The following is a 26,248-nucleotide window of genomic DNA, read 5'->3' on the forward strand; positions in this document are numbered from 1 at the left end:
AATGGGGCTCACAGGCACGTTCCTTGTGCATTGCTTAATTTGTTTTCTTATATTGTCCAGGCCCACCTGCCCCCATCGAGTTGGAGCCACACTCTTCAATTATTAATCAAGAAAATGCCCTACAAGCTTGTGCACAGGCCAGTCTGTGGAGGCATTTTCTCAATTGAGTTTCCCTCTTTAAGACTCAAAGTGTGGAATTCCTGCTCTGCTAGGCTTTTGTAACCTACAGTTTCCAGGACCCTGCTGTTTCCATGAAGATGGACTTAGTTGTTTGTATTGCCATGCAGGGGCCCTGCAGGGCATTGGAGCTGCTATTCCACTTTGTGCCCCAGTTGTTTGTCCCTTGGTTTGGATAACATAGCTAATACCCCTCCTAATACGGTTCAGCGGGAAGTGTGAGGTAGTCCGATGGTTAGGGTCTGAGTTAGGACTCAGACAGTTGTGATGGTCCACTAGTCCTTCTCACAGTGATAGCTCACTACTGCTAGTGTGGCGGGCACTGTTCCAGGCCCTGATCCTCCTCAGGGATCTGGTGAAGGATACCCAGCTATGCCCTTACTTTGTGGATAAAGCACAGAGGTTAAGGATCATGTCTGAGGCCTTGCAGCCCCTGAACGATGTGAAGAACACAGGCCAGAGCTAGTCTCTCAAACCTTCCAGTATTTTTCTTCTCTTTGTTTTGTTTGTTTGTTTGTTTTGTTTTGTCTTGGTTTTTTTTTTTTTTTTTTTTTTTTGAGACCAAGTCTAACAAAAACCTGGCTGGCCTTGAACTCTGTGTAGTTTAGGATGGCTTTGAACACCTTCCTAATCCTTTGGTGTTTTCCCAAGTGTTGAGATTGCTGGCATGAGCTATCATGCCAGTCTTAGAATCTCTCATCTTTTTTTTTTTTAATTATTTTATTTTACATATATGGGTGTTTTGATTTTATGTACATCCAGTTTTGTTTTTTGGATTTTTCAAGACAGGATTTCTCTGTGTATGTAACCTGACTCTGTAGACCAGGCTGGCCTTGAACATGAAGATCCACCTTCCTCTGCCTGTTGAACACAGGCGTGTGTCACACCTGACTGGCTTGAATAGATATCTTTGTACCACATTCATGTCTGGTCCCCAGAGAGGCCAGAGTCCTTGGATCCCCTGAGCCCGCAGTCACTAAGGACTGTGAGCTATTATGTGGGTTTAGGATTAAACTGAGGTGCTCTGCGCAAGCCACAAGCGCTCTCAACTGCCAGACCATCTCTCCAGCCCAGAAGCTCTCATCTCAACTGACATCTTGTATTGTCTCAAAAAAAAAAAAAAGTTGATGGCGTTGTTGAGAATATTTTTATCTTCTACTAGAGCTTCCAAGCAGAACCCCACAAGGTTGGTGTTCTCCTTAAAGTCTTTTACTCAGTATTCTGTATGGCTGACCAGGACTGAAGAAGATAGAGTATAGAGAGGAGCCAACTTGAAGGGAATTGCAACTTTACACTAATACTAAATTTATTTTAAACGATTTTTAAAATTGTTTTATGTGTATGAGTGTTGCTTGTATGTCTGCACCATGTGTGAGTCTGTTGTCCACAGAGACCAGAAGAGGGCGTTGGATCCTTGGAACTGGAGTTAGAGGGGTTGTTAGCCACTGTGTGGGCACTGAGAACCGAACCCTGGTCCTCTGGAAGAGCAGCCAGTGCTTCTGACTGCCGAGGCACCTCTCCAGCCCAGACTGGCTCTTAATGGGGCTGTCTGATGGTTTTCTCATGATCAAACTGGGGTTGTGTGTATGGATTGGGAGACTGCAGAGGTCAGATGTCATTCTTACTACAGACCACTGTGACTTGTCACAGCTCGTCTATCTGAATTGGTGTTTGTCAGGCTTCTCCACTGAAGCTCTTCTTCTCACACTGCTCTTTGGGATGAAGTCATTTATGCAGCCAACCCACACACAGGGAGTGGTGAGTTCGAGTCACTTCCTAGGGGGTGTAGTGTTAGTCTTCTAGAGAGACTGTCTCTTCTCCCTCCGTTACTTGTTAATCATGCATTGCCTGAACAGAGTCACAGATACTGTGTACTTGAGATGACAGTCCATTAATATTTTTCCTTGGTGGTCAGGCTGTCTTCAGCTTTGCTGTGCAGACAGTTCCTTCCACACACTCCCATTGTGGGGCTTTCCCGTTGAGGGCTTCCTCACTTTCTGGCCCGATAAGATGCCTGATCTTGTATATTTTCAGACCGGTCTTAGGATCCAGGGTTCCCATTTTTCCAAGGAGCCTCCTTTTTGTTTGTTGGATTGTCTCTTAGAATAGATAGTATTGTTAATACGTTTTTTTTCTGCTGGGCAGTGGTTTTTTTCCCAGCACTTGGGAGACAGAGGCAGGCAGATTTCCGAGTTCGAGGCCAGCCTGGTCTACAAAGTGAGTTCCAGGACAGCCAGGGCTTTACAAAGAAACCCTATCTCGAAAAACCAAAAAAAAAAAAAAAAAGCAACACACACACAAGTTTTTTTTCTGATGCCCTTTTCCCAACAGTTGTTGCAACAAGTAGCCAGATAGTCCCATCTTTGCAATTCTGGAGCAGGAATGGGCTGGGATACAAAGAAAGTTGTGGTGGTGAGGAGGCCAGGCAGAGAGCCAGGGCTTGGGCATTTGGGTTCCTTTAGGTCCTGGGGCAGTACTGTGTGAAGTCAGAGCATCACCTGCAAGCGGTCAGGTCACTGTGCATCCGCATGAACTCTGTCTTTAGCAGGCTGTGGTTGAAAATGGCAGGCACCTTTCAGATAAACTGCTCATGTTCAGTTCCAGGAACATTGTCCCTGAGATAAATTAGTGCGTTTTCATCAGTAAACAAGTCGTATGTAGCTCAGCTGGCTTCTCTTCTAGTCTTTGAGCCTCAGTTTCAGGCTTAGGTCAGATGTGCCATCAGAGACTGCAGGCTCCTGAAATCCAGCAGCGTTCCTTCCTCCTGGTGAGGCAGTTGTGGTTTATTCCTAAGTGCTTTACTGCCCCAAGCTGCTTACAGCTCCGCCTAGGCATGGGTTAGTTATCTTGAATGTTTGGTAATGGAGTTGGTCCGCAGGCAGGTTTCTGGACCAGCTCAAGAACCTCCTCCTAGCTGCTGCTTAGACTAATCCCAGAAGATAGAATTCTAGATGAGGTTTTTCCCCCAGTGACCCATTTTCTCACTTAGTTCACAGGTTCAGTGTGAGAATTCACATGGTCTTGACATCGACTACCCTGCATATGCAATTAACACCTTTCCCTCTCTTTAAATTATGAATTTTGGTTTGCTTTTCATTTGAAACTGTTATCTAGAACATAATTTTATTACTTCCTGTTTCATGGTGTCATTTATGGAGCAGATTTAGAGCTTAGTATTACCTTTGTGTAATCAGAGAATGGTGTAGTAGTTACTACAGGTATTCTGTTGTAATCCCAGCACTGGAGAGGCAGGCTTCAGAGTAGGGACCTCTAGTGAGGTCACCCAAGTTTGATTCCAGTTGAGTTCCAGCCCAAGCCAAGGCCACATTAGTTAGGCCCTGCCTCCACAACAACAGCCGCAGACCCTAAGGATTTAGTATTCTAGTAGACCGAATCAACAGCTGTTCAGTGTGTTGCCTAGGTAATTCTTAAGCAGAAAAACTAAGCACACCTTATTTATTGGAAAGCAGGTAATATGTAATCAATTTTTTATTTTTAATTGTAGGAAAGTTAAAAAACATTTGCATCTAGCTTAGTGGTAACATGCCTTTAATGACAGCACTTGGGAGGTAGAGGCAGGCAGGTTTCTGAGTTCAAGGTCATTCTGATATACAGGGGGAGTTCCAGAACAGCCAGGGCTATACAGAGAAACCCCGTCTCAGAAAACCAAAACAAAAAGCAACATCTTTTGCTTGGATTATGGCAAGGAACTGAGGCAAGAAGGTTAACACAAACTCCAGGCCACCCAGTATTACAAGGCAGAACCCTACCTGGAAAACCAGTAAATAGATTAATTCATCATTTCAGCCCATAGACCTTTTGGGCTCTGATTACTCACTGAATTTGGCTCAGTTTCCTATTCCTTATTTTTGCTACCTACTGGTTTATATAATGGTGTTAGGGTTAAAGGATGTGCCTTTTTTTTGAAAGGGGGGGTTGGTTGTTTTGGGGTTTTTTTGTTTGTTTGTTTGTTTGTTTGTTTGTTGGCAAGACTTAAGAGCTTTGCTGTTAAATAACTACAGTTATTTTACTTGATAGAAGACTTAATTTTTTTAAGGAAAATATTAAGATCTGTTAGAATGCCCAGCAGTTTGTATGAATCAGTCCAACCTGAAAGTTCCAATTCCTTGGATTTTCAAGTATCCAAATAAAAACTCTCACGTGGTTGGATTAGTGCAAGATGATAAGGATAGAATTGCGATGTCCAAAGGAACACTAAACATCATTATCACACGTTATTTCTGGAAGGTGAATTTCATGTTGATGAAGGCAGTGGGTTGGGCTTGTGTGCAAGTCCCCTCATGAGGTAAAAATGAAATTCTGGTCAGCATGATTTAGCCAGTGCTAGACCAAATACTTCTGGAGTCTGATCAAGCAGTTTATTTTTCTAACTCATTTAAACAGTAAAATTTTGGGGAAAAGTTTCCACATGATCATAACAAAGCTTTAGGCATAGCTTTACCTCTTCAGCCAGACATTTGTAACTTTAACCATAAGAAGGAGTTCTATCAACAGTGTTCAGAATAAGGAGGGAGGGTTTGTAATAAGCATAAAGGTGGATGCTCTTGACCAAGGACTGGTCAGGGTTTGGGGTGGGGGGAGGGGTTCATGTTAAAGGCTCCAGAGAATAGTAGACCAGGTTGTGAGATGGCACTCGCTCCAGCCTTCCAGGTGAGCAGTGTCATTTCTTACCTTTGAAGAAAAAAGCCTGCATGTTTAACAATTCTGTTCCTCTAGTGCTTTTTGTTAGCAGTAGCCTCCACAGGTTGGGGCTGGAGAGATGGCTCAGCAGTTAAAAGCCTTTGTTTCTCTTGCAGAGGACCTGGGTTTAGTCCTAGCAGCCTCAAGGTACCACACAGCCATCTGTACTCCAGTTTCAGAGGATGTAATGTGATCATCTCCTGACCTCTAGACGCACATGTGTTACAAAGTAATAGGCAAAGTATTCATACACATAAAATAAATAAACCTTTTTAAAAAATACTTTTAAAAGGTGGGTCAGGCAAGAGAAATGGCTCAGAGGTTAAGAGCACTGACTGCTCTTCTAGAGGTCCTGAGTTCAATTCCCTGCAGCCCCGTGGGGCTCATAACCATCTATAATGGGATCTGATGGCCACTTCTGGTGTGTCTGAAGACAGTGACAGACTACATAAAATAAATAAATAAATCTTAAAAATAAATAAATGGGGGGGGCTTCATTCAGCCTCTGGTGATGCATTGGGTCGTTGCCCTAGAATGAGCTCAACTTGTGATGGTTTTCCAGATGTCCCGGAGCAGTCAGAGCACGTGGTTCTTCCTGGTTGTAGTGGAGCACAGTTTGGAGGAGACATTAAACAGGGTTCACTCCTCTAAGTACCAGTTGGAGATAGGAATTGTGGAGTCCTTAATTTATGTCACAAATCACCCCACGCAGCACTGCTACCATGCTTTAGTAAGAATGTTATGACCTCGGGACTTTCGGGGAGTGGAGGGGGCTAGAAAAGGGGAAATCATTTGAAATGTAAATAAATTATATTGAATAAAAAAAATTAAAAAAAAAAAAAGAAAAAAGAAAAAAAAAAGAATGTTATGACCTATATCTAAGTCCTTTTATAATCTGGAAAGGCTCCTTTCATTAAATTAAAAAAAAAAATCATTGAAGGACACTTTTAATATTCTAGGAGAAAGTAAGGTGATCATAATCTCTCATCTAGGAAATAGGTGGTTGGGCAAATGTGTGCCCGGTCTTGTTAAATCAAGGTATTTGCAGTGACCTGGTCTCCTTCCTTGCCTGAGCATGGAGAAGATAAAAATCTCTGATTTATTGTTGCTGTACGCTTAACACTTACTCCCTGCTGTCCTCTACTGGTTCTCTGACAAATACATCTTATCAACCTGCAGTTCTTCTCCCTTTAGATTAAACTAGTACCATAAGCAATAATGAAATCTCTTGTATCAAATTCACTTTTAAAAAGTCTGTGTTGTCACAGACATCATTCATAGGAGACTGTTAAGTTTTTTCAGATTTATTTTATTTTATATGTATGCGTATTTTATCTGCATGTATGTATGCCATATCACATGTATACCTGGTGCCCGGGGATATCAGAAGAGGGTGTCATAGCCTCTGGAACTGGACTTAGGGGTAGTTGTGAGCTCACATGTGGGAGCTGGGAATCATACCCAGGTTCTCTGAAAAAGCAACAAGTGCTCTAAACTTATAAACCACTGAGCTATCTCTTCAGTCTGCCTTCTGGAACTTTCTTTAAGAGTTGTCAGTGTGTTTTTGGGAGGCTGGCTGTAGGAAACTGAGTGCTTTCTGGGTGGGTGAACTGATGATCACGGAAGGAGGTGTGGTACCACCCTGCCTATCTTAGTTTGGTGTTTGATTAGTTTTCAGACCTTTTTGTTGAATAATTACAGTCAGGGTGGATCAAACAGTTTGTGTGTTTACTTGCTTGATTTTTTTCCTTAATTTATTTTTCAGGAAAAGTATCCCCTGAACAGAGACTTTAACGAATGTTTAGGGGCAACTTTGTCAAGATCGTTACCATTGGCTGCCTGCTGATCTAAGATCTGAATGCAGATGAGCAGGCCTACAACCATTTGAGAGGATTGTCATTTGCTCTGAATCTCTTCACCTCTCTTCTTCCCTTCATCTTTTAAGTTTCAGCGTATTCTCCCAGAGTCACCCTGGCCCTGTGATCTCTGCAGCCGAAGCAGTGTCTCTTTGTATTGCATTCCATCCTTCTTTCTGTGTCTTGTTTCCAGCTTCATTTTGGTATAACTGGTAAAATAAAAGTTGTGTATACAGTGCTGGTACTTTGTATAACAAGTTAATAAGCATATTTCATCACTTCATATCAAAAGCCAACACATCACAAAAAGGTGTCTACCATCATTAATCCTCAAGGAAATGCAAAACAAGGAAGGAAAGAAGAAAGAAAGAAAGTAAAAGGCTTTCTTATTTCTTACCCACTGGCCACAGATCTTAATACCTTACATGTTTTACAAATTCATGGATGGAATGAGTGGCAGAGACACTAATCTGGTATTACCTGGGTATCTTAGGGTCTGTTGCTGTGAAGAAACACCCTGACCAAGCCAACTCTTATTAAGGAAAACATTTAATTGGTGCTAGTCCATTATCATCATGGCAGGAAGCATGGCGGCATCCAGACCGACATGGTGCTAGAGAAGGAGCTGAGAGTTCACATCTTGATCCACAGGCAGCGAGGAGGAGACTGAGATCCACAATGGGCGGAGCTTGAGCATAGGAGACATCAAAGCCTGCCTCGCAGTGACTTACTTCTCCAACAAGTCCACACTTCCTAATAGTGCCACTTCCCATAGCCAAGCATCAAACTCATGAGTCTATGGGGCCATACCTATTCAAACCACCACACTGGTATTATTAGAGAATTTAGGAGTTTTACTAACATATCCTTTCAAAATTATCTAAGAAGTTAACTTTCTTTAGTTATCATTTTTTCCAAAATAAAATAGCTTTATTATTTTTGATGCTAAGTAACATATGACTTTGTAGAAAATTAAGAAAATAGAAGGACTATTTTAAAAAAAAAAAAGGCTGATTTGAGTTGGATTCCCAGAATCCCCCTGGTAGACAATCAGTTTTCATAAGTTGCCCTTACTCTTCTGCATGTGTGTTATAGCCCCTGCCCCTTATTAGAAATCAATATATATGGAGAAAGAGAGTACTATTTACCATTCAGAATTAACTACTTGTTTTGTTTGTTTTGTTTTGTTTTCGAGACAGGGTTTCTTGGTATAGCCCTGGCTGTCCTGGAACTCTCTGTGGACCAGGCTGGCCTCCAACTCAGAAATACACCTGCCTCTGCCTCCCAAGTGCTGGGATTACAGGCATGCACCACTACTGCCTGGTAAAAATTACTCTTTAAAATGGGCTTCTACTTAGCCTACTATATATATACAGTCGTACACGCCTGTGAGTTCAAGACCAGCCTGTTCAACACAGTTTCAGAATGGCCAAAACAAAAAGTGCTTTTACTTCCATGTATGATTGAACAAAAGAAAATATATCAGTATTTTTATATGCCTAGAATGTAAATATTCATATAGCATTTTGAATCCTTACACAGATAGTGTGTGGTGTGCTCCTTTCTTCCTTGCTGTCTCTGAGCTCTTGGAGCGTCAGCTTTGTGTTGGGACAGAGCATCTGAAGCTCCCGCCTCCGCAGTCCCCACGAGCTGTCAGGACCACAGTGGCAGGGTCCTGGGAAGACTGCTGTCTTCAGAAGAGAGCGGTGGTGGTTGCTGGTTAGGTTGACTTTGTACTTTGGGTCTGGATTTGCTATGCGTTTTAAGACACCAACAGCTTGGGAAATGAGATGTTTGGGGCTGGAGAGTTGTTTTAGCAGGTAAGAGCACTTGCTGCTCTTCCAGAGTACCTTGGTTTAATTTCCAGCACAAAATTAGCAGTTCATATCTGTCTGTAACTCCAGTTTCAAGGGATTGGACACAGTCTTTTGGTCTCCGTAGGTACCAAACAGACACATAGTACACAGACATGCATGCAGCAGGCAAAACACACATACACATTAAAATAAAGAAGGTTCGTTTTTTGTTTTTTCACAAGGTCTCTCTGTGTACCTCTGGCTGTCCTGGAATTCACTATGCAGACTAGGCTGGTCTTGAACTCACGGAGATTTTTCTGCTGGTATTGAAGACATGTGCCACCACACACAGCTAAATAGTTTTTAAAAAAATAATAATAAGGTGTTTTAATTTATCCACTTAACACATATGAAGAATGTGATGGGTCCAGGTTGGTGGCACATACGTTTAATCCCAGTACTCTGGAGGCAGAGGCAGACAGATTTCTTGTCTCATCTATATAGCCAGGATTGTATAGCCAGGCCCTGTCAAATAAATAAAGTGTTGAATCACAATTTCTTTGAAAAATGACTAAAATGTAAACTTTTATAACATACTAAATATATTTATAAATACAAATGGCGTGAATGCTTATGTGTGTGAGTGCTTAAATCGGCTGTGCATATGAGCTAGATGCCTTTCTTTACTACCTGCTAAGTTGAAGAGCTAGGAGGATGAGAACTGAAGGTTATCATCTGCTACATAACAGATTATTCAGGGGCAGCCTAGGCTACATGTCAACAGAAAGGTCAGAATATGCACTACTCAATTTTACTTTTAAGATTTCACTTCTAGACTGGGCATGTCTTTAATTTCACACTTAAAGACTGGCAGGTCTCTCTGAGTTTAAGGCCAGTCTGTTTATATAGTGAATTCCAGGGCTAGGTAGGGAGACTTTGTCTTTAAAAAAAAAAAATCCCTTTTTACCTATAAAAGACTTCTACTTTAACAGATGGCATTAGCATCTTGAGTTTAATGTCAGGAAGCTACCCCTTTGAGTTTCACGTTGCAAAGTAGCTGCCTCTCTTAAGTGAGGAGTGCCCATGCGCACCTGCAGCCTGGGATCTGGTTCCTTAAATCATTGTGTCACCTCCGTGCTTTACACGCGGCCACTTACCGAGGCATGCCCTTTGTCTGTTCTTGTAGGTGACACTTCACTAATGGAGGGAGCAGTTTAAGTTTGGAGGACTGCTGTGCCCCACCAGGAAACAAGTCATCCTTTGTAAATGACGTCTTTCTGAAGAGAAAGTCTGGTTTCCCCACTATGTCTAAGATTCATTTTTTATTTTTAATTGACTGTGTGTATGTGTATGAGAGAGAACACATGGGTACATGTGTGTATGTCTGTGTGTACATGTTTGTGTGTGTTCGTGTTCAGGTGCTTGAGGAGGAGAGAGGCCTAAGATCCTCTTGAAGCTGGAGTTACAGCTGCATCCCCGACCCCTGGCTGTCTTTTTATGTCATGTCTGCCTCCCCAGTGTCTATAATTGCCCTTCCTCACAGTCCTTTACTAAGGAACTGTTCTTTATTTCCTCTTTAGATCACAGATTCTGCTGGCCATATTCTGTATGCCAAAGAGGATGCAACTAAGGGGAAGTTTGCCTTCACCACGGAAGACTATGACATGTTTGAAGTGTGTTTCGAGAGCAAGGGTAAGCAGTCACAGTGTCCCTGTATGAGGCCTCTCCTCCAGCTCTCCGTCAGAGCCACCTGCTACAGGGGGCGCTCGATTCCCAGCTTCATTTGGTTCTGTTTATTCTCATGCAGAGATGAGGGCTTGTAGCCTTTGATGCATTTTTAAAATATTATGTGTGTGGAATAAAGGGTTGGTGAAGTATAGCGCAGAGGTTTCTAGGGCAGTGGAGCCTCCTGTCTGGAACTGTGATGTGTAAGCATTATGGTACATTTATTTGACCATCGCATGTGCTATGGGTGACAATGTATCCATGCGGATTCATCATCTACAGACTGTTCCCATAGCAGACACTGGAAATGAGGAAGGCTCTCCTGTGCAGTGGTAAGGGCCTTTAGAACTGGAGAAATCTTGACTACTTTCTATTAGTTTTGCTGTGTACCTAAATCTGCTGATAGAATTTAGAAAGGCAAAAAATAGGTTATCCGTTTGCTAAACAAATGCAGGGAGAGATATTACTAAGTTTTGTTGTTTGTTTGTTTGTTTGTTTTAAAACTTTAAAGATCCTTTAAGGCCTTCAAATCAGCCAAGGAAATAGGATAACTATTCTGCACAAGAAATTGTGTAATATATAAACTCAGATCAGCCAGAGGCCATGCCTTTGCAGTTTACTTGGGCTTGGAAAATGTTAATGTCTTACACTGTGATACACAGAGATGGAAGACTTCAGTAGACAGAGAAGAGGTATAGACAAGACCCAGGTACCCTATGTACCTACAATCCAGCACTCAGGCCAGCAGATTGCTGTGGGGTTGAGGCCATCCTGGCCTACAGTGTGAGAGCATCTTTAAAAACATATTTTGAAAAAAAATTAAAAACAAAACAAAAGTAGGAGAGAAAAGGCAGGGTTTTGTTATTTGGGTTTTTTTGTTTTTGTTTTTGGTTTTTTTGCCATAGTAGAAATTGAACCTAGGGCTTCGGATTTTCTGGGTGGTACTCTGTTACAGAAATAAAATATATTCCTAGACCAAGAGAGAGAGGATCCGACCACTTAGACCAAGAAGACAAAGAGCTATTTAAGTTTATTTACTTCACTATATGGCCCAGGCCAGTCTTGAATTCCCGGTGGTCCTTCTGCCCTCACACCTCCTAAGAGCTGGATGCAAAGTGTGTGCCACCACTCCTACGCCCCTACCTTCAAGGTTAGAGCTGGAACCCAGGGCCCAGGGCATGGAAGGCAAGTTCTTTACCACTGAGCTATAACCTGACGCAGTTGGCTTTCTGCTGCTGTGATAAATACTAACCAAAAGCACCCTGAGGAGGAAAGGGTTTATTTCATTTACAGCTTCAGTCCTTCATAAAGGGAAGGCAGGGCAGGAACTGAAGCAGAAGCCATGCAGGACTGATGCTCACTGACCTGCTCTCCATGGCTTGTTCAGCCTGCTTTTTATGCTACCCAGGAACACTTGCCCGGGGATGGCACTTCGGATGCCCTCCCACATCATTAATTAATGGAGAAAATGCCCCGAGACTACCTAGAGGCAATCAGATGAGGGCATTTTCTCAACTGAGGCTTCTCTTCCCAGATGACTCTGTCTTGTGTCAAGTTGAGAAAACAGTAACCAGGACATCACCTCAGGTTTTATTTATCTATTTACTTATTTATTTATAGAATTTATTTTATGTATGTATGCCCACATGGCATGCCTATTGTCTGAGAAGGCCAGAAAAGGTCATAGTATATCCTGGAATCTAGAATTAAGGATGGTTGTTTAGTACCATGTGGGTGCTCAGAACCAAACCCAAGTCCTGTACAAGAGCAACAAGTATTCTTAACTACTGACCCATCTTTCCCACCTGTCTCTCATCCTTGTAAATAAAGGAGAAAAAGCAAAGGTTTTTATCACATTTATGGGTAATGTCACTCTCTGGAGTACTCATGGGATTTGGGCAAAGAGGCGATCCTGGCTGTAGACTTGTTGGTTTAGTATTCAGAAAGCACCTATGGATGCTTTAGTTTTGAATTTGTGGGGTTATTTAGTTTGGGATGAGTTTTGGTGTTACTCATCTATTTGGGTATTTAAAATTTTTTTGCATGGCTCTATGGTTTGTGTGTGTGTGTGTGCATGCCCTGAGCATTTGTATGTGTGAGTGCGTGCTGCAGTACATATGTGACCGGAGAACAGCCCTGCAGGTCTTGGTGCTTGCTTCCACCTTTGTTGCCGAGCACAGCTGGTATCCCGAGAGCTCCAAGGCTTTCTGGACCTGGCTTAGTCCCACGCCATAGAGCACTAGAATTACAAACATGCACTGCCGTGTCTGGAGTTACACGTCAGGTTCTGGAGATTTGAACTCAGGTCTTAATGTTTACGGAGTATCTCACCTATAGTGTTTTTCTCTTGCTTTCCAGTAGATCTTTTTAGTCTCTCCAAAAGTTGTTCTTTATTGTCATTTAAGCATACTCAGCCATGCATATTTGGCTTATACCTACAATTTCAGCACTTGGGAAGTGAGGACAGGAGAATCAGGAGATCGGTCAGATTTAGTAGCTACATAGTGAATTGTAGGCTAGCCTGGGCTATGTAAGACCCTGTGTTAAAAGGCGGGGAGGAGGGCTGGTGAGATGGCTCAGTGGTTAAGAGTACTGACTGCTCTTCCAAAGGTCCTGAGTTCAAATCCCAGCAACCACATGGTGGCTCACAACCATCTGTAATGTGATCTGATGCCCTCTTCTGATAAATAAATAAATATTTAAAAAAAAAAAAAAAGGCGGGGAGGAGGCAAGAGAGATGGCTTATTGGCTAAAAGTGTTTTCTATTCTCCTAAAGGAACAGAGTTCTGATCCTAGCACCACTTGTAACTCGAGCTCCAGAGGATCTGACATACTCTTCTGGCTTCCCCACTCAAACACAGTGTTCACATTTTAACTACAGCTGGAATTCAAGTGTGTGTGCATATGTCTCTGTCCATTCTACATTACCATCAGATCATTTGAAGGCAGACATTATACCTGATGCAGTTCTAGCTCCATCAGTTTTGTTTGAGTTGACTTCAGCCAGTTTCAGAAAATCTCTGCTCTCTCAGGCAGCAAAGGGTACAGTAACATTTCTTTGGCTAATGACATCAAGAAAGCCCAGTGCTTAAATGGCACTAGATTTGCCTAAGACTTCTAATTTCATGCAGGCAGTTTTTAATTCTTTAAATAGTAAAACCCAGGAAATTGTGGACCATTTTCTGGGAATTTTTGAGTCTGCCTTTTTCCTGCTTAGAATCTTAATTCAGATTGGCTAAATCAGGTAAGTTCTCTACTATCATTGCTACATTGCTTGGGCCTTTTATCCCAAATAGACATTTTCCTTCTAAGACTCATCCCTGAGAGTTATACTTAGACTATAAATTTGGCTTTTGTTTTTGTCTTTGTTTTTAGCTTTTCTCTCGAATGTTTACTGGGAATATCCCTAAAACTTTTGATTCACCGATTAGGCTGAATAGGCTTTGTCTTGGAAAACGTTTGGATCAAAGTCGAATATTAGATAAAACCTATATTTTTGATGCTGAGGTTTGCTTTAAGTAATCTAAACCTAGCATGTGCAGTAATCCTAAAAGACCTGGACAACCTCAGAATCTGGGAGAGCTTTGCTCTTGAGATGTAGAAATGGCGCCCACTCCGTGTAGATGTGCACACCACTCAGCTTCCGACGAGTGCGGTGAGAGGCTGTGAGTCTCCTTTTTTGTAGTCTGCCCTCTGTGCCAGTCACAGTCTCTTGTGTCCTGCTCAAGATGTTTGCCAGCAGCATGCTCTGCCTGCTTTCCAGCACCCAGCACAGACGGAGGCTTTGTCTGCGGTGCTGGTGATTTTAGCCAGGACTTTGCTGCTGCAGAATGGGGGGGCGGAGTTATGACTGCTTCCTTCTATTGAGCAGATAGGGGTTAGGGAGAGGGAGGGTGGGTGGGTGATTTCCCGGAATTTTAAGTATTCTACACAATGAATCTTTTGATTTCTTTCTCAGGAACAGGGCGGATACCTGACCAACTCGTGATTCTAGACATGAAGCATGGAGTAGAGGCAAAAAATTATGAAGAGGTATGTACTGCTCCAACAGGCAGAGGAGGGCGTGGCACTCAGGGCTGGGAAGCGTGTGTGACCTAATCAGGCCAGTGGTCACACTTGGCCCACAGACTGTGGTATTCTCAGCAGTCATGTGACAACCAGCTATGGTCCTGGTGATACAAAAGGCTGTATTAACAGACTTGAACAATAATTCTGGCTGTGTTTATAACCAATGAACTAAACCAGCCGTCTGTACAGATGTGTGTTGGTATGGTAGAGTTCAGTGATGCCATTCACATTCTGGGGCAGAACACACACACACAAGTTTTTAAATAGAATTCAGTCAAAAGAAAGATTTTTTTTTAATTCCTAAGATATCCCCTTCCCTCACCTAAACCAACAAGTAGGTTTAGACTCAAATGCTGATGAGTCTTGAACAGCTGTGCTGTTTTTTGAGAAACAGCAGCCAAAAAATAACTTCCAATTAAAGTAAAGGAGGAAAGCAGGGTGGTACAGCTGCAAGAGGGAAGGGATAGTAACAATGAGGAGAGGGGCTGGAGAGGTGGCTCAGCGGTTAGAGCACTGGCCGTTCTTCCAGAGGATCTGGGTTCAATTCCCAATGCCACATGGCAGCTCACAACTGTCTGTGACTCCAGCTTCAGGAGTTCCAACACCCTCACACACACAGACAAATACTCAAGAAAAACACCAATTCACATTAAATAAATAATTTAAAAAAATAATGAGTAGAAATTTGAAGGAGGCTCTTGGGATGCACACCTGTGATGCCGGCTCTTGGGAGGTAGAGGTGCAAGTCACCACAGTGGGCGGCCGGGCTTGCCTGCTTGGCAAGTTCTAGGTCAACCTGCAAGACACTGTCCCACAAAGGGGGGGGGGGGGCAGTCATTTTATTCTGGTAGGAAATCTTACAGATGTTTGGTGTATCTTAACTATATTAAGAAAGGTTGCTTAAAGTGATTAGGAAGAATTTGAAAAATGATGAACAGACATTGCTCTGTCAAGATTTTGGGAAGAAAATGTCCTAAATTGGAAGCAGACAGGAAGTAATTGGCCATTTGTACATCAGGAAGTGGTAGCAGAGTATCTGTAAGTCCACAGCTTTTCCTCTGATTTCTTGTTCATGTGTTCAATTGAGTGAAACCAGAGTTACTCAGAAGCAGTTGCTAGAGCAAGCAAGTGACACAGTGACGAATATCAGATGGCTCCCAGGGGAGGCTGAAGGGCTTGTATTGCCAGGATTGTTTAATTAAAAGAAATAAAGGAGAACCTCTTTAATTGATGAGTTTAAAAGTGAAAAAACAAGTTTTCCGGTTTCTCGAGACAGGGTTTCTCTGAGCGCTGGTGTCTTGGAACTCACTCTGTGGTCAGGCTAGCCTCAAACTCACAGGCTGGCTCTCTGCCTCCCACATGCATACCACTCCTACCCAGAAAAAGTAAAATAGTAACTTTTCAAGATTCTGAAGAATCTTGTTAACTGTTAGAAGATAACATGTTAAACTGTTATTGTGAGATAGAAAATACTAGGAAAAAAATTTTATTTTTTGAGAAATTGTATGTATATACACAATGTATTTTGACTACACACCCTCCTCTCTGTTCTGATGCCCCAGACCCTCTCAGACATGACTCTTAACTTCCTGTCTTTTTTCTTTTTTTTTTATAGCCCATTGAATCTAGTTCAGTGGTTTTCAACCTTCCCAATGCTGCGACTCTTTAATACAGTTAGTTCCTCATGTTGTGATGACCCCAACCATAAAGTTATTTTTGTTGCTACTTCAGAACTAATTTGCTGCTATTAAGAATTGTAATGTAAATGTTTGTGTATTCTGATGGTCTTAGGTGACCCTGTGAAAGGGTCCTTTGATGCCCCCAGATGTCGTAACTACTGGACCAGTTAGTGCTGTCAGTAATGTCCTATGCACATGGGGCCTGGGCCTGGGCACCCAACAGTGGCCACACTCCCAAAAAACACAGCCATCTACAGCTAGTAGCTCCTCAGCTGGGTTTCGTACTCCTGAGACCTTCCCTTATCCGTGCTGGAATTTTGACTGGCTTGATGTTGTTCAGGTCTTGTATAGCTGCTGTGAGTTCATGTGCTCCGGGGCCATGTCATGTCTAGAACACAGCATTTCACGGCACGCCTCGTCCACTAGACCTTCATTCTTTCTGACTCTTCCACTGTGTTCCCTGAGCCTTGGGGTGTTGAATTAGAAGAATAGTACAATGTTTGCAGTGTGCTGTTACTGCTGCTTTTCCTACCCTTGCATCATTCAATGAAACGGACAGAGTGCTTCCCACCGTATGACTTGGTAACTCTGTTCTGGCATCAAGCGTCTATGTATTAAATAACAGGGTACCTGATGCCCTGTTAAACCAGAGACAGCGTATATTCTCCCCCAAACAATGGCGTCACTGTGGCTTCGTGTAAAGGACGGCGGGAATGCCTTTATCATGCCTCGGGAGTCGCAGTTCCCAGCATTCCAGTATCCTTAGGTCTTACTAACACTGGAAAAGGATTTTGTCTTTTTTGACCTTCTGCTTAATATAAGAGGGGAATCCCTAGAGGAAAGGAACTGCACCACTTCCTTTGCCTGCTTCCTGCTTCAGATGTCTGGCATGTCCTACGTTTTTTTTTACGCACATGATTACAACACAGCTCTAAGGTTCTGCTTCATAACCACAAATTCTTCCCCACTACTTTCTTTAATGACTTCCCTCCTCCCAGCTCCCAACACCAGCCCAGATTGAGGCAAAGGCCTAGAGTGGCTATGACAGGCCAAAATCAGTCCTCTTTTGAGTCTGCGGCTCCTAGACTTTTTGGGCCTAGCTTAGAAATGCTGTGGCTTATCCCAGGCTAATAACTCCTGTGCTGAGATAAGGGTAACAGAAACATTTTGTTCCCTAGTTAGTTAATTGCCAGAGAGCACTGAGTATATTTAGAGATTTTGAAACATTGATTTTTAAGCTCTAGAGATAGTGGACATCCTTTATCTCAAAAGGATTTGGACCATTTGGTATCAGGAAGGCAGCACACATCTTCACATCTAACATCTCAGGCATGTGGACTCAGTTCTGAAGGCCTCTGATGTCCTGTAAAATGTAGTAATGCCTTAGGATTTGAGACAGACCCTCACCATGTAACCTAGGCTGGCCTGGAACTCAACTAGGTAGCTCCCCTGGCTGAGTTCAAACCATCAATTGTTTTATTCTCAGCCTCTGCCTGAGGTATTAGGACTGCCAGCCTGTATCACCACACCCAGCTTAATCAGTGTCTTAACATTGGGTCAAAGTAGCACAATAGCCTATTTGAAGTGTTGTGAGGGACTTAGTAAAATTGCTATATAGTTTAATATAAAGTATTTTATATTTGGGAGACAGAATACTGGCTGTAATGTAAAGGGTACTCTGTACACAGAAATAGATGTTTGGTCCCTTGTGTTTTAAGGACTTCTGCGACTGCCTTGCCTCTGCCCCTTAGATGGCAGCATCTCTTAGATTCAGTTTATGAACCTACCCTTTTTTTTTTTTTTTTTTGGTGTTTTGGATTTGGGTTTTTTCAAGACAGGGTTTCTCTGTATAGCCCAGGCTGTCCTGGACCTCACTCTGTAGACTAGGCTGGCCTTGAACTCAGAAATCCACCTGCCTCTGCCTCCCAGAGTGCTGGGATTACAGACATGCGCCATCACCGCCCCGCTTGTTTTGTTTTGTTTTAAAGCATCTTGTTCTTTCGTGAACTGGAGTAGCTGTTTGCAGAGATAGACTCCCTGATTGTGTAACTGGGGGACAAAGGCAGTTTGTCCCCTAACTCCTGACTGCGTATAACCTTTCTTCCTGTAGATGTCCGCATTTTCAACAGGAGGAAGTCCTGTTTTAGCTAGATTCTATTAGTATGCTATTCTATCCGTAGCTGTCCCCAAGCATAGTTGAGACTTCCCAAGTCTCACGCTAAAGACTTCCCAAGGGTTCTGATTCTCCAAGTGCTGTAGGAAGGAGGGACTCTGCTTCCATACACCAGCTGCGTAGTCTGAGTTAAAGGACAGGACAGGAGTAAGGCACGTGAACCCAGGCTGAAAGGGTTTTATCTCCTTTCTCCGAACCATCCTGGACACTACCAGTGAGAGCTTTGCAGTTCGGTGCTTGAAGTCGGCGCTGTCTATGGCGCTAGTCGGATAGCTCTTGGCCCTCTGAACTGCTGTGAACTGCTTGTGATTTGCACCTCCCCTGTGCTGGAGATTGGCCCTTGAATCATGTTCTTTATCTTTACCTTGTGTTAGACTTCATGTCCCTCACATTATTGTTTAGCCTTAGGAGCGTATGGGAACTGATTTGGCTTTTTGAGGCAGGTCATAAGTAGCACATTAATTTGAGTGAAGCAGGAGGCTTTTTCAGTGGATCTTGAAGCAGTTGAGCTTATTTAATTTTAGTTTTTTGCTTGCAGATTAGTGATCTTCTCAGTACCTGTATAGCTGAGTCTGGGAACTCTGGATTTAAGTAATCATCAGAGTGGCAAACGTAGATGCATTTTAGGAACCGCTTAATTCATTGATGCTCTGAAGGCGCATAGATAGGGAAAGGCCGCATGGCTTTAGTTTCTTCTAAGCAATGTGAGCTAGTCACATTAGAGTGGCAGATACTGAGGGCTTTCTCTGGGCATTGGACTTTGTGGAGAAAAGGTACAGAGCATTCTTCGAACACAGAGCACTTGCTTAAGGAGCCACAGTACTTGAGAAAGCTGGCTCCTTTGAAGCCTGTACTGGTTATAGGTAATCTCATTCAGCTGGACCTGAGATACAAGTCAGAACTGTGTCTGAATGGGATAGTGTAGGAGTGAGTGCTCCTGGTGCCAGTGGTAGCTTTAGGGTTAGGGGGAGAGAACTGTAGTGGACAGGAGTGACAGGAGAATCTTCATGGTTAGCACTGAAGGTCAGTAGGTCTGGGTAGAATGATACTGTATGTTCTGACTTCAAGGATTATGTTCTTTAGTTTGGTCTTACAGCCCAACTGCAGTTTTGATGCTAAATAAATGCCTGAGCCTGGCTAGAGATTCAAGAGACCATCTTAGTCTAATATGGTCTGCCACTCAAAATTATGGTCTGCCACTAAAAAGTGAGTGACTGGAACGCTTAGTTTACTCCTCTGTAAGATGATGGACTCCTAAAATGAGTACCTAGTTCCTCTAATACTCTTTGAGTATTTAATGGTTACAAGCAACATATCAGGAGAATGGCACCCCCTAGTGGAATACTTGTTTCACACTGTAATGACCTGCGTTTATCAAGCTGGGGGGAGGGGGGTGGGACACACACCTTATTTTCAACCTTAGAAGAAGCACTTCTTAGAAGAAGACTTCATGAAACATGCAAGCTTGTGTTCTTCTAGAACTTGGAGCATTAATTCAGGCATTTAGACAAGCAGGACAGCCATTAGGGGTGGTGGTAGGTTTTCTTTTCCTTTTACAAAAGTGTTCATTTTTCTTACTTGCAGCCCTGGGGATCAACCCAAGGCTTTTGCATGCTAATGAAGCTTGGTCCCAACCTTGAGAGCTCACTTTTATTTTTTTTATTTATTTATTTTTGGTTTTTCAATGTCCAGGAACTCACTCTGTAGACCAGGCTGGACTTGGAACTCAGAAATCCACCTGCTTCTGCCTCCCAAGTGCTGGGATTAAAGGTGTGTGTCACCACCCCCGGCCGAGAGCTCACTTTTATATCTGCACCGACTAGTGTGCAGAGTTATTGATGCTTAGCCCGGGCAAGTGAAGAGAGTCTTCTGGAGAACGCACTTGGTATCCCTCTTAAAGTTTTATGCTTTCGCTAGGCGAAACATGAGACTAGTAGCAGTGGGAGAACTGGAAAGTTCTTAGACCTTACTAGTTTGAGAAATTTAACCAAACCCTCTGACCTAGTATAATTGTTCACCTTTTATTCATCCATTTATTTGTTTGTTTGTTTATTTTTAAATAGGATCTTTCATGTAGCCTAGACTCTCTGCAGATTTATGTATGATAGACAAGGCTGCCCTAGAACCTCAGATCCTCCTGATTTTGTGTGTGTGTGTGTGTGTGTGTTTTCTCACTCTATAACCCAGGCCAGCCTCATTCACAGCAATCCTTAGCATACATACATACATACATACATACATATAATAATGTATATACATATATATTTCTAGCTGTTGGAGCACAACCACAGTTTCACTTCCAGTTCCTTTTTGCAAGTTTCTATTTGGGGACCCTTAAATAATTGATGTCTAAGAAGTTTCATACTGTTGCCTTTCTCTGTCTCATTCAGGAAGCTTTGGATGGGGAAGTGCAGAGCAAGAGGGAAGATGTTAAACAGACTAACGGACTAAGTTTGGTTTATTATATGTCTTATTAGTACCTTTTCTTGGTTTTTTTGTTTGGTTGGTTTGGGGTTTTTGCTTTTTGTTGTTGTTTGAGATGGGATCTCACCATGTAGCCCTGGCTGTCCTGGAACTCACTATATAGACCTGCCAGGCTTTGAACTCACAGAGATCTGCCTGCTGCTGCCTCCCAGGTGCTGAGATTAAAGACATGTGCCACTGCTCCAGGCTTTCCTTGGAGAATTTTGTGCAGATAAATGCTAGGTTAATGGCAACCCTGGACCTTCAGCTAGAAAAGCTATAAAACTGTAAACATTGTATATCTTCTAATAGGGTCTGAAAAATCTTATGCTAAGTTGGTAACTATAGCTGTCTCTGAAAGGACACCGAAGAGCTGTCAAGGTAGAGTTAGGATAGTTTTTTGAGCAAATGTATGATGTCTCTTGTCTCATGATCAAGCCAAGGGTTCTATGACATACATATGCAAAACTTGTTAGTGTTTTGGTTTTGTTTCTGAGTTACTCTGCTACTGTAGGAACACATGCTTTCTTCTTCTATGTACCTTTGACCTAATGTGACTCTTGAAGCTGCTATGCTATGCTAACTATAGTGTCTGTTGCCTACCAAAGAATGAAAAGGCAATGTAAAGTGCTTTATTATAGTCGGGAACGTGGAGAACAGACTCTCCTCCTTCACAGCCTTCCCCTGGGCTGTTTGCTTTGCTGGAAGCCGTGCACAGGCTCTGCTGCTCTCCAGCTTTTTTGAAGACAGGATGTCTGACTCGCTTTAAACTCGCTCTTTCAGCTGGGCTGGCAGCCCTTGAGCTCTGCTCTCTTCATGTCTCCACCCTACAATGCAAAACTGAAGTTTCTAGAATGCATCACCATGCCCAGCTTTAAAAACATGGATGCTGGAGATGAGCGCAGGTATTGCTTGCATAGCAAGTGATCTTACCGCTGCGTCATTTACAGCGTCTCCATAGCCTTGTTTGAAGTCTTTCTTTTGTACACTAGGCTAACCTTGTCCTGGAGATCTTCCTGCTTCTGCCTTCTGAATGCTGGGTTTACATGAATCACTACTGCACATATCTTAAAGAAATCTTAATCAAAAGTAAAGATCTAAGGTGGAAAAGTATAGTTCGTAGAAGAAGGCAGAAAGCCAAATTTTAAAATATCTTAAGATGATTGACAGAAGACTTAAATGTGTATACAAACACGTAGATGGTGCATTCTGTTCACACCCCTGCCCCACTTCTTTTGGCCTCCTTCCAGCACTGGCTCACTCCTGCCTTACACTACTTTACAGGTATAGTACAGTGCAAGGCTGCTCCTCCAGATGGCTTTGTTTTGTTTTGTGCTTTAGTGTTTGTTCTTTATTTGAGCAGTTTTTCCAGGAAGCTGGGTCCTAATTCTGATCTTTTCCAGATTGCAAAAGTCGAGAAACTCAAACCACTGGAGGTGGAGTTACGGCGACTCGAGGACCTTTCAGAGTCCATTGTTAATGACTTTGCCTACATGAAGAAGCGGGAAGAGGAGATGAGGGACACCAACGGTGAGTGGGGTAGCTCTCCTTTCTCAGTGAGTCAACTGTAAAGGAGACAGATTCCGGACATTGAATATTAACGTACACATTTCTCAGTTTGGGAGAAGTGGAATATGATTTAGAGAAAGAAAATTGCTTCTTTAGGGCTATTGTTACTAAAAGGTTATTAGCTGGCAAGGTTTTCAGAAGAATGAAATTTTCTTTTGTGATATGTAATGACCATATTTTTGGTTAGCTTGTAGCAAAGTAATACCAACTTGTAATTTTTAACATTTTAAATGGGATTAAAACCAAAGCAAAACAAAACAGGGCTAGAGATGGAACTCAGAGCCTTGTGCGTGCTAAGAAAGTGGTATACCACTGAGGTACTGCTTTTTATCAGGGTTTTGCTATGCCTAGGCTGGCCTCGAACTCAGGATCCTCCTGTCTTAGCCTCTCAAGTGCTGAGATCACAGGTGTACTACCCACTTTTGTTTGCTTGCTTTCTTTGTTTGAACTCTGAGACCTAATGGCAGATTGAGGTTAATAATTGTCTTTCCTTCCTAGCCGTTGTTTAGCCAACTGAAGCAACTTACTTCATTCCATTTACAATGTTTTTGTATTGTTTGTTTCTTTAGAGTCCACAAACACCCGGGTCCTGTACTTTAGCATCTTTTCCATGTTCTGCCTCATTGGACTAGCCACCTGGCAGGTCTTCTACCTGCGTCGCTTCTTCAAGGCCAAGAAGTTGATAGAGTAATGAGGCTCAGTCTTCTGTCCCCTGGAGCCAGCAGAACATCGCTGGGACGTGCCCGGCCTAGCCCAAGGCCTTCTCACTAACAGTACCATCAAGGCACAGCTGAGCTCTCCTGCCAGAACTGACTCTTGGTATGGGAGAACATGGGCACCACCTATACCCAACAAGTCAATGAGGACTTTTTAATGCAGTAGGATTTGGACTGGTTTTGCAACAAGATTATTAAAGTCGCCTATGGAAAAAAACAAAACAACAAACAGGGGTCACCTAGATAACGCCAAAGCCAGCATTCATCCCGGGTCGCAGCCCAGGGTCTGTTGGAGCCCTTTGCTTTTTCCTTCCCACTTGCTCGTCGCCTTGGTCCCTCACTCTAGTTTTCCTCCCAAGATTTCTCTGCCACCGTTAGCTCTCTCTTATCAGTTGTCTCTTTGGTTTCCTTGTGAAAACACCTGGAACTTCTCTTGGTTCTTAGATGAAATGTTTACATAGCTTCTGATGATATCCTTCGTAATTTTATGTCTCCTGAAGGGTCATGGGTGGGACACATAAAAAAGTGAGCTTTGAACTGTAGATAATCTCTTAAAAGAAAATCTCATTTTAGACCATTAAAATGTTTGTGCTCAACTGCTTGAAGTCCTTGTGTATGTGTGTTTAGTTCTGTCCAGTTTATCACTTGTAGATCCTGTCCATCACTTCAAGGCAGAGTAGTTCCACCACGTGGTCTTCCTTTGGCGCTGTCTTAGCTAGCCACTCCCTTCTCCACCTCCGGCTCTGCCTTCCTAATCTGCTCACCTTTGTAACTATTATGTAAATGGGGCATCCAGAGGGCAACCTTTGGAGGTTGACCTTCTCCACTCAGCATAATCCCATGAGGTGCCTCTCAAAAGTGTTGCACATACTGATTTTCCTCCAGGTTATGGATGGTACTGCATGGTGCTTAAAGGTCATATGGGTGGGCCTGGCCCTTAACTACTAAAGTTCTTATGTGAGTATGAGTTTTCATCACTCTGGGATAAATGCTTAAGAGGGCAATTGCTACGCTGTGTGGGAAGCACATGTAGTTCTAATGGGACCTTCCCTGCTCTTGTCTAGAGAGGCTATAGGATGTTACATTTCCACATTCCCTTTAGTCCTTATTGCTATTCTAACTTAGTCCCTTTAATGGGGCCTGTAATATCTCATTATGGTTTTAATTTGCATTTTCCTAATGGCAGTTGGTTGAGCATCCTTTCTTGTGCTTGTTGTCTCCTTGTCAGTGAAATGTCTCTTGGTGGCTTTTGCCAATCTTCTCCGTGGGTCATTTGTTCACTTCACTGTTGAGTTCTGTGTGGTTCCTCTATCAAATGGGTTCTTGCTTGAACTTTTCATATAACTTCTACCAGGAAAAATGAGTAAATTTTACCAGCCCTTCATGTATGGCCAATCATTCATCTAATTCCTATTCTTCAGTGTTATCTCTGAGACTTGGACTTAGAGGGTTTAACTTGGACATCTCAGAAAGTCACAGATAGTAAATACTTGAAAATATATGCCGTAAAAACACAGCCAAGGTTCACTTGGTGGGAGTTTTAGGTACCTCAAGGCAGTTCTGGGGAGTGTAGCTTAGGTAGGTAGAGTGCCTACCTAATGTAAGGAAGGCTCTGGGCTGATTGCCAGCACCTGGGGGGGAAGTAGATACACATGCCTGTAAACAGGAAAAATACTCATTTATCCTCTAACATCTTTCCCACTTCTCCTGGGAAAATGGGTAATCTTTTAACCCTGCTGACCTGTTCCAGGGCTTGTCTTAATTGCAGTTCTGAGAAGTACAGGACTTAGGCCCATGTTACTTGCAGTAAAGAAGTGGAATATTGAAGTTATCAGAGAACACCGTTAAGATGACCTGGATGAAGTACAAAGGTGAACAGGAATGATTTGTGTGGTCAAGTCTCAGGCTGTTCTGTTACGGTACCAGTTACTATAAACTCAAAAGTCTTCTTTGTCTTATGACTTCCATAAACTCTTGCGTGGCGTCAAGTGTTCTCTGGTACAACAGTGCCATCTGCTGTTGAGAAATGATAGGTCTCACTTCTACAATCTTAGCAAGCAAGTCCTCTCACCATGGCAACAGCAGAAAGTCAGAAATCTGTAACATTCATATATCAAGTGATAGAAGAACAATTTAAGTATGAAAAGAATAAACTTTTGGGTCAAAATCCATCTGTAGACTTTTAAATACAAAACCATAGTCTGTCTGTACCATTCGCCTAGCCAGAGACTCCTATTTTCTGACTTGTGCCTTCCCCTCTAAGGAGAAATGACAGCCACTCTATTAGTTTTCTGTTTTCTGTTCACGAAAATGTCAGTTTTTCAGAGAGGAGGATATAGAGCATTCTGTCTATGTTTTTGTTTCCAAGAACAACTGTGCTTAAGCTTTGTAGAACTGAAATTCTTTCGAGTCCTTTCGATTGTTTTGATTCATGCCCAAAACAACCAATTTGGGCATTGCACTCTTGGTTCAATTGAACAGCATTTGCCTTGGCAACAGGCTAGCACAAAGACATATTGGCTTTATAAACAGGCACATTACCTGCTTCCCTCCATTTTCAGCATATTCAAAATAATCTGAGAGTAATAGTCTCAAAAAGCCTTTTTCTGTACCATTGTCATGAACCCCCACCCACCCCAACCCCACCCCAACCCCACCCCAACCCACCCACCCCACCCCCTGTCAGAGCCATCTTCTGTTTGTTAATGGGAAAAGGCATGTGGGATTTATACAGGCTCACCTGTTGGAGATTTTTGTGTAAACTTTCACAAATAAAGGCTAGCAGAAACCATTTGAGGTGTACTTGACTGTTAATCTGTAGTGCCTGCTCCTTTGTCTGCATGAGCAATGATTCCTCTATATTGCTGCTTTTTAAAGTACAGAGAGTGAAAACTGAAGAACTAAAGAAAAAATGTTGTCACTTATTTATTCCAGATGGATAAAGTTAATATGTAAACCATTTACTAGTATGAACTAGTAAATCATTACATACATGTATTTATGTCACTTGTTATTCCTTGTATGTCCTTAAAAGATCTGGGCTGTATGCTGCTCTGTAACATCTTTTCTTGCAGCTGCCACTGGAGTTGTTTTCTCCAGAGTTTCCTCCTTGCCTTGTCCCTGAAATGTCCCTTCAGTGTAGAACCCTGGGTGTTTTGGTTTTGCATTTTTGACCCCTCTGGGTAAATTGCACCCCAAACCACAAAGAGTAATTTCTTTTCCCCTTTCACTTTTTAATATTTTTCATGAATATTCCTTATTAAATTTTTATTTATTCTTATGTGTATGGGTGTTTTGTCTGCATATATGTCTGTGCAAACCTGGG

General features: G+C 42.6%; 1 protein-coding gene across 1 annotated transcript in view; it reads left to right on the forward strand.

Moving 5' to 3' along the window:
• The window catches only part of Tmed10 (transmembrane p24 trafficking protein 10), a 33,866-nt gene extending 8,152 nt beyond the window's left edge, over nucleotides 1-25,714 (forward strand). Inside the window, exons 2-5 of the mRNA XM_052185401.1 lie at nucleotides 10,111-10,222; nucleotides 14,214-14,287; nucleotides 22,042-22,168; nucleotides 22,777-25,714. Coding sequence (XP_052041361.1) covers nucleotides 10,111-10,222; nucleotides 14,214-14,287; nucleotides 22,042-22,168; nucleotides 22,777-22,898 — 435 coding nt within the window. The 3' untranslated portion in view covers nucleotides 22,899-25,714. The remainder of the gene's footprint in view (nucleotides 1-10,110; nucleotides 10,223-14,213; nucleotides 14,288-22,041; nucleotides 22,169-22,776) is intronic.
• The last annotated feature ends 534 nt before the right edge of the window (nucleotides 25,715-26,248 follow it).

This window comes from Apodemus sylvaticus, chromosome 6 (assembly GCF_947179515.1).
Source record: "Apodemus sylvaticus chromosome 6, mApoSyl1.1, whole genome shotgun sequence".
NCBI lineage: Eukaryota > Metazoa > Chordata > Mammalia > Rodentia > Muridae > Apodemus > Apodemus sylvaticus.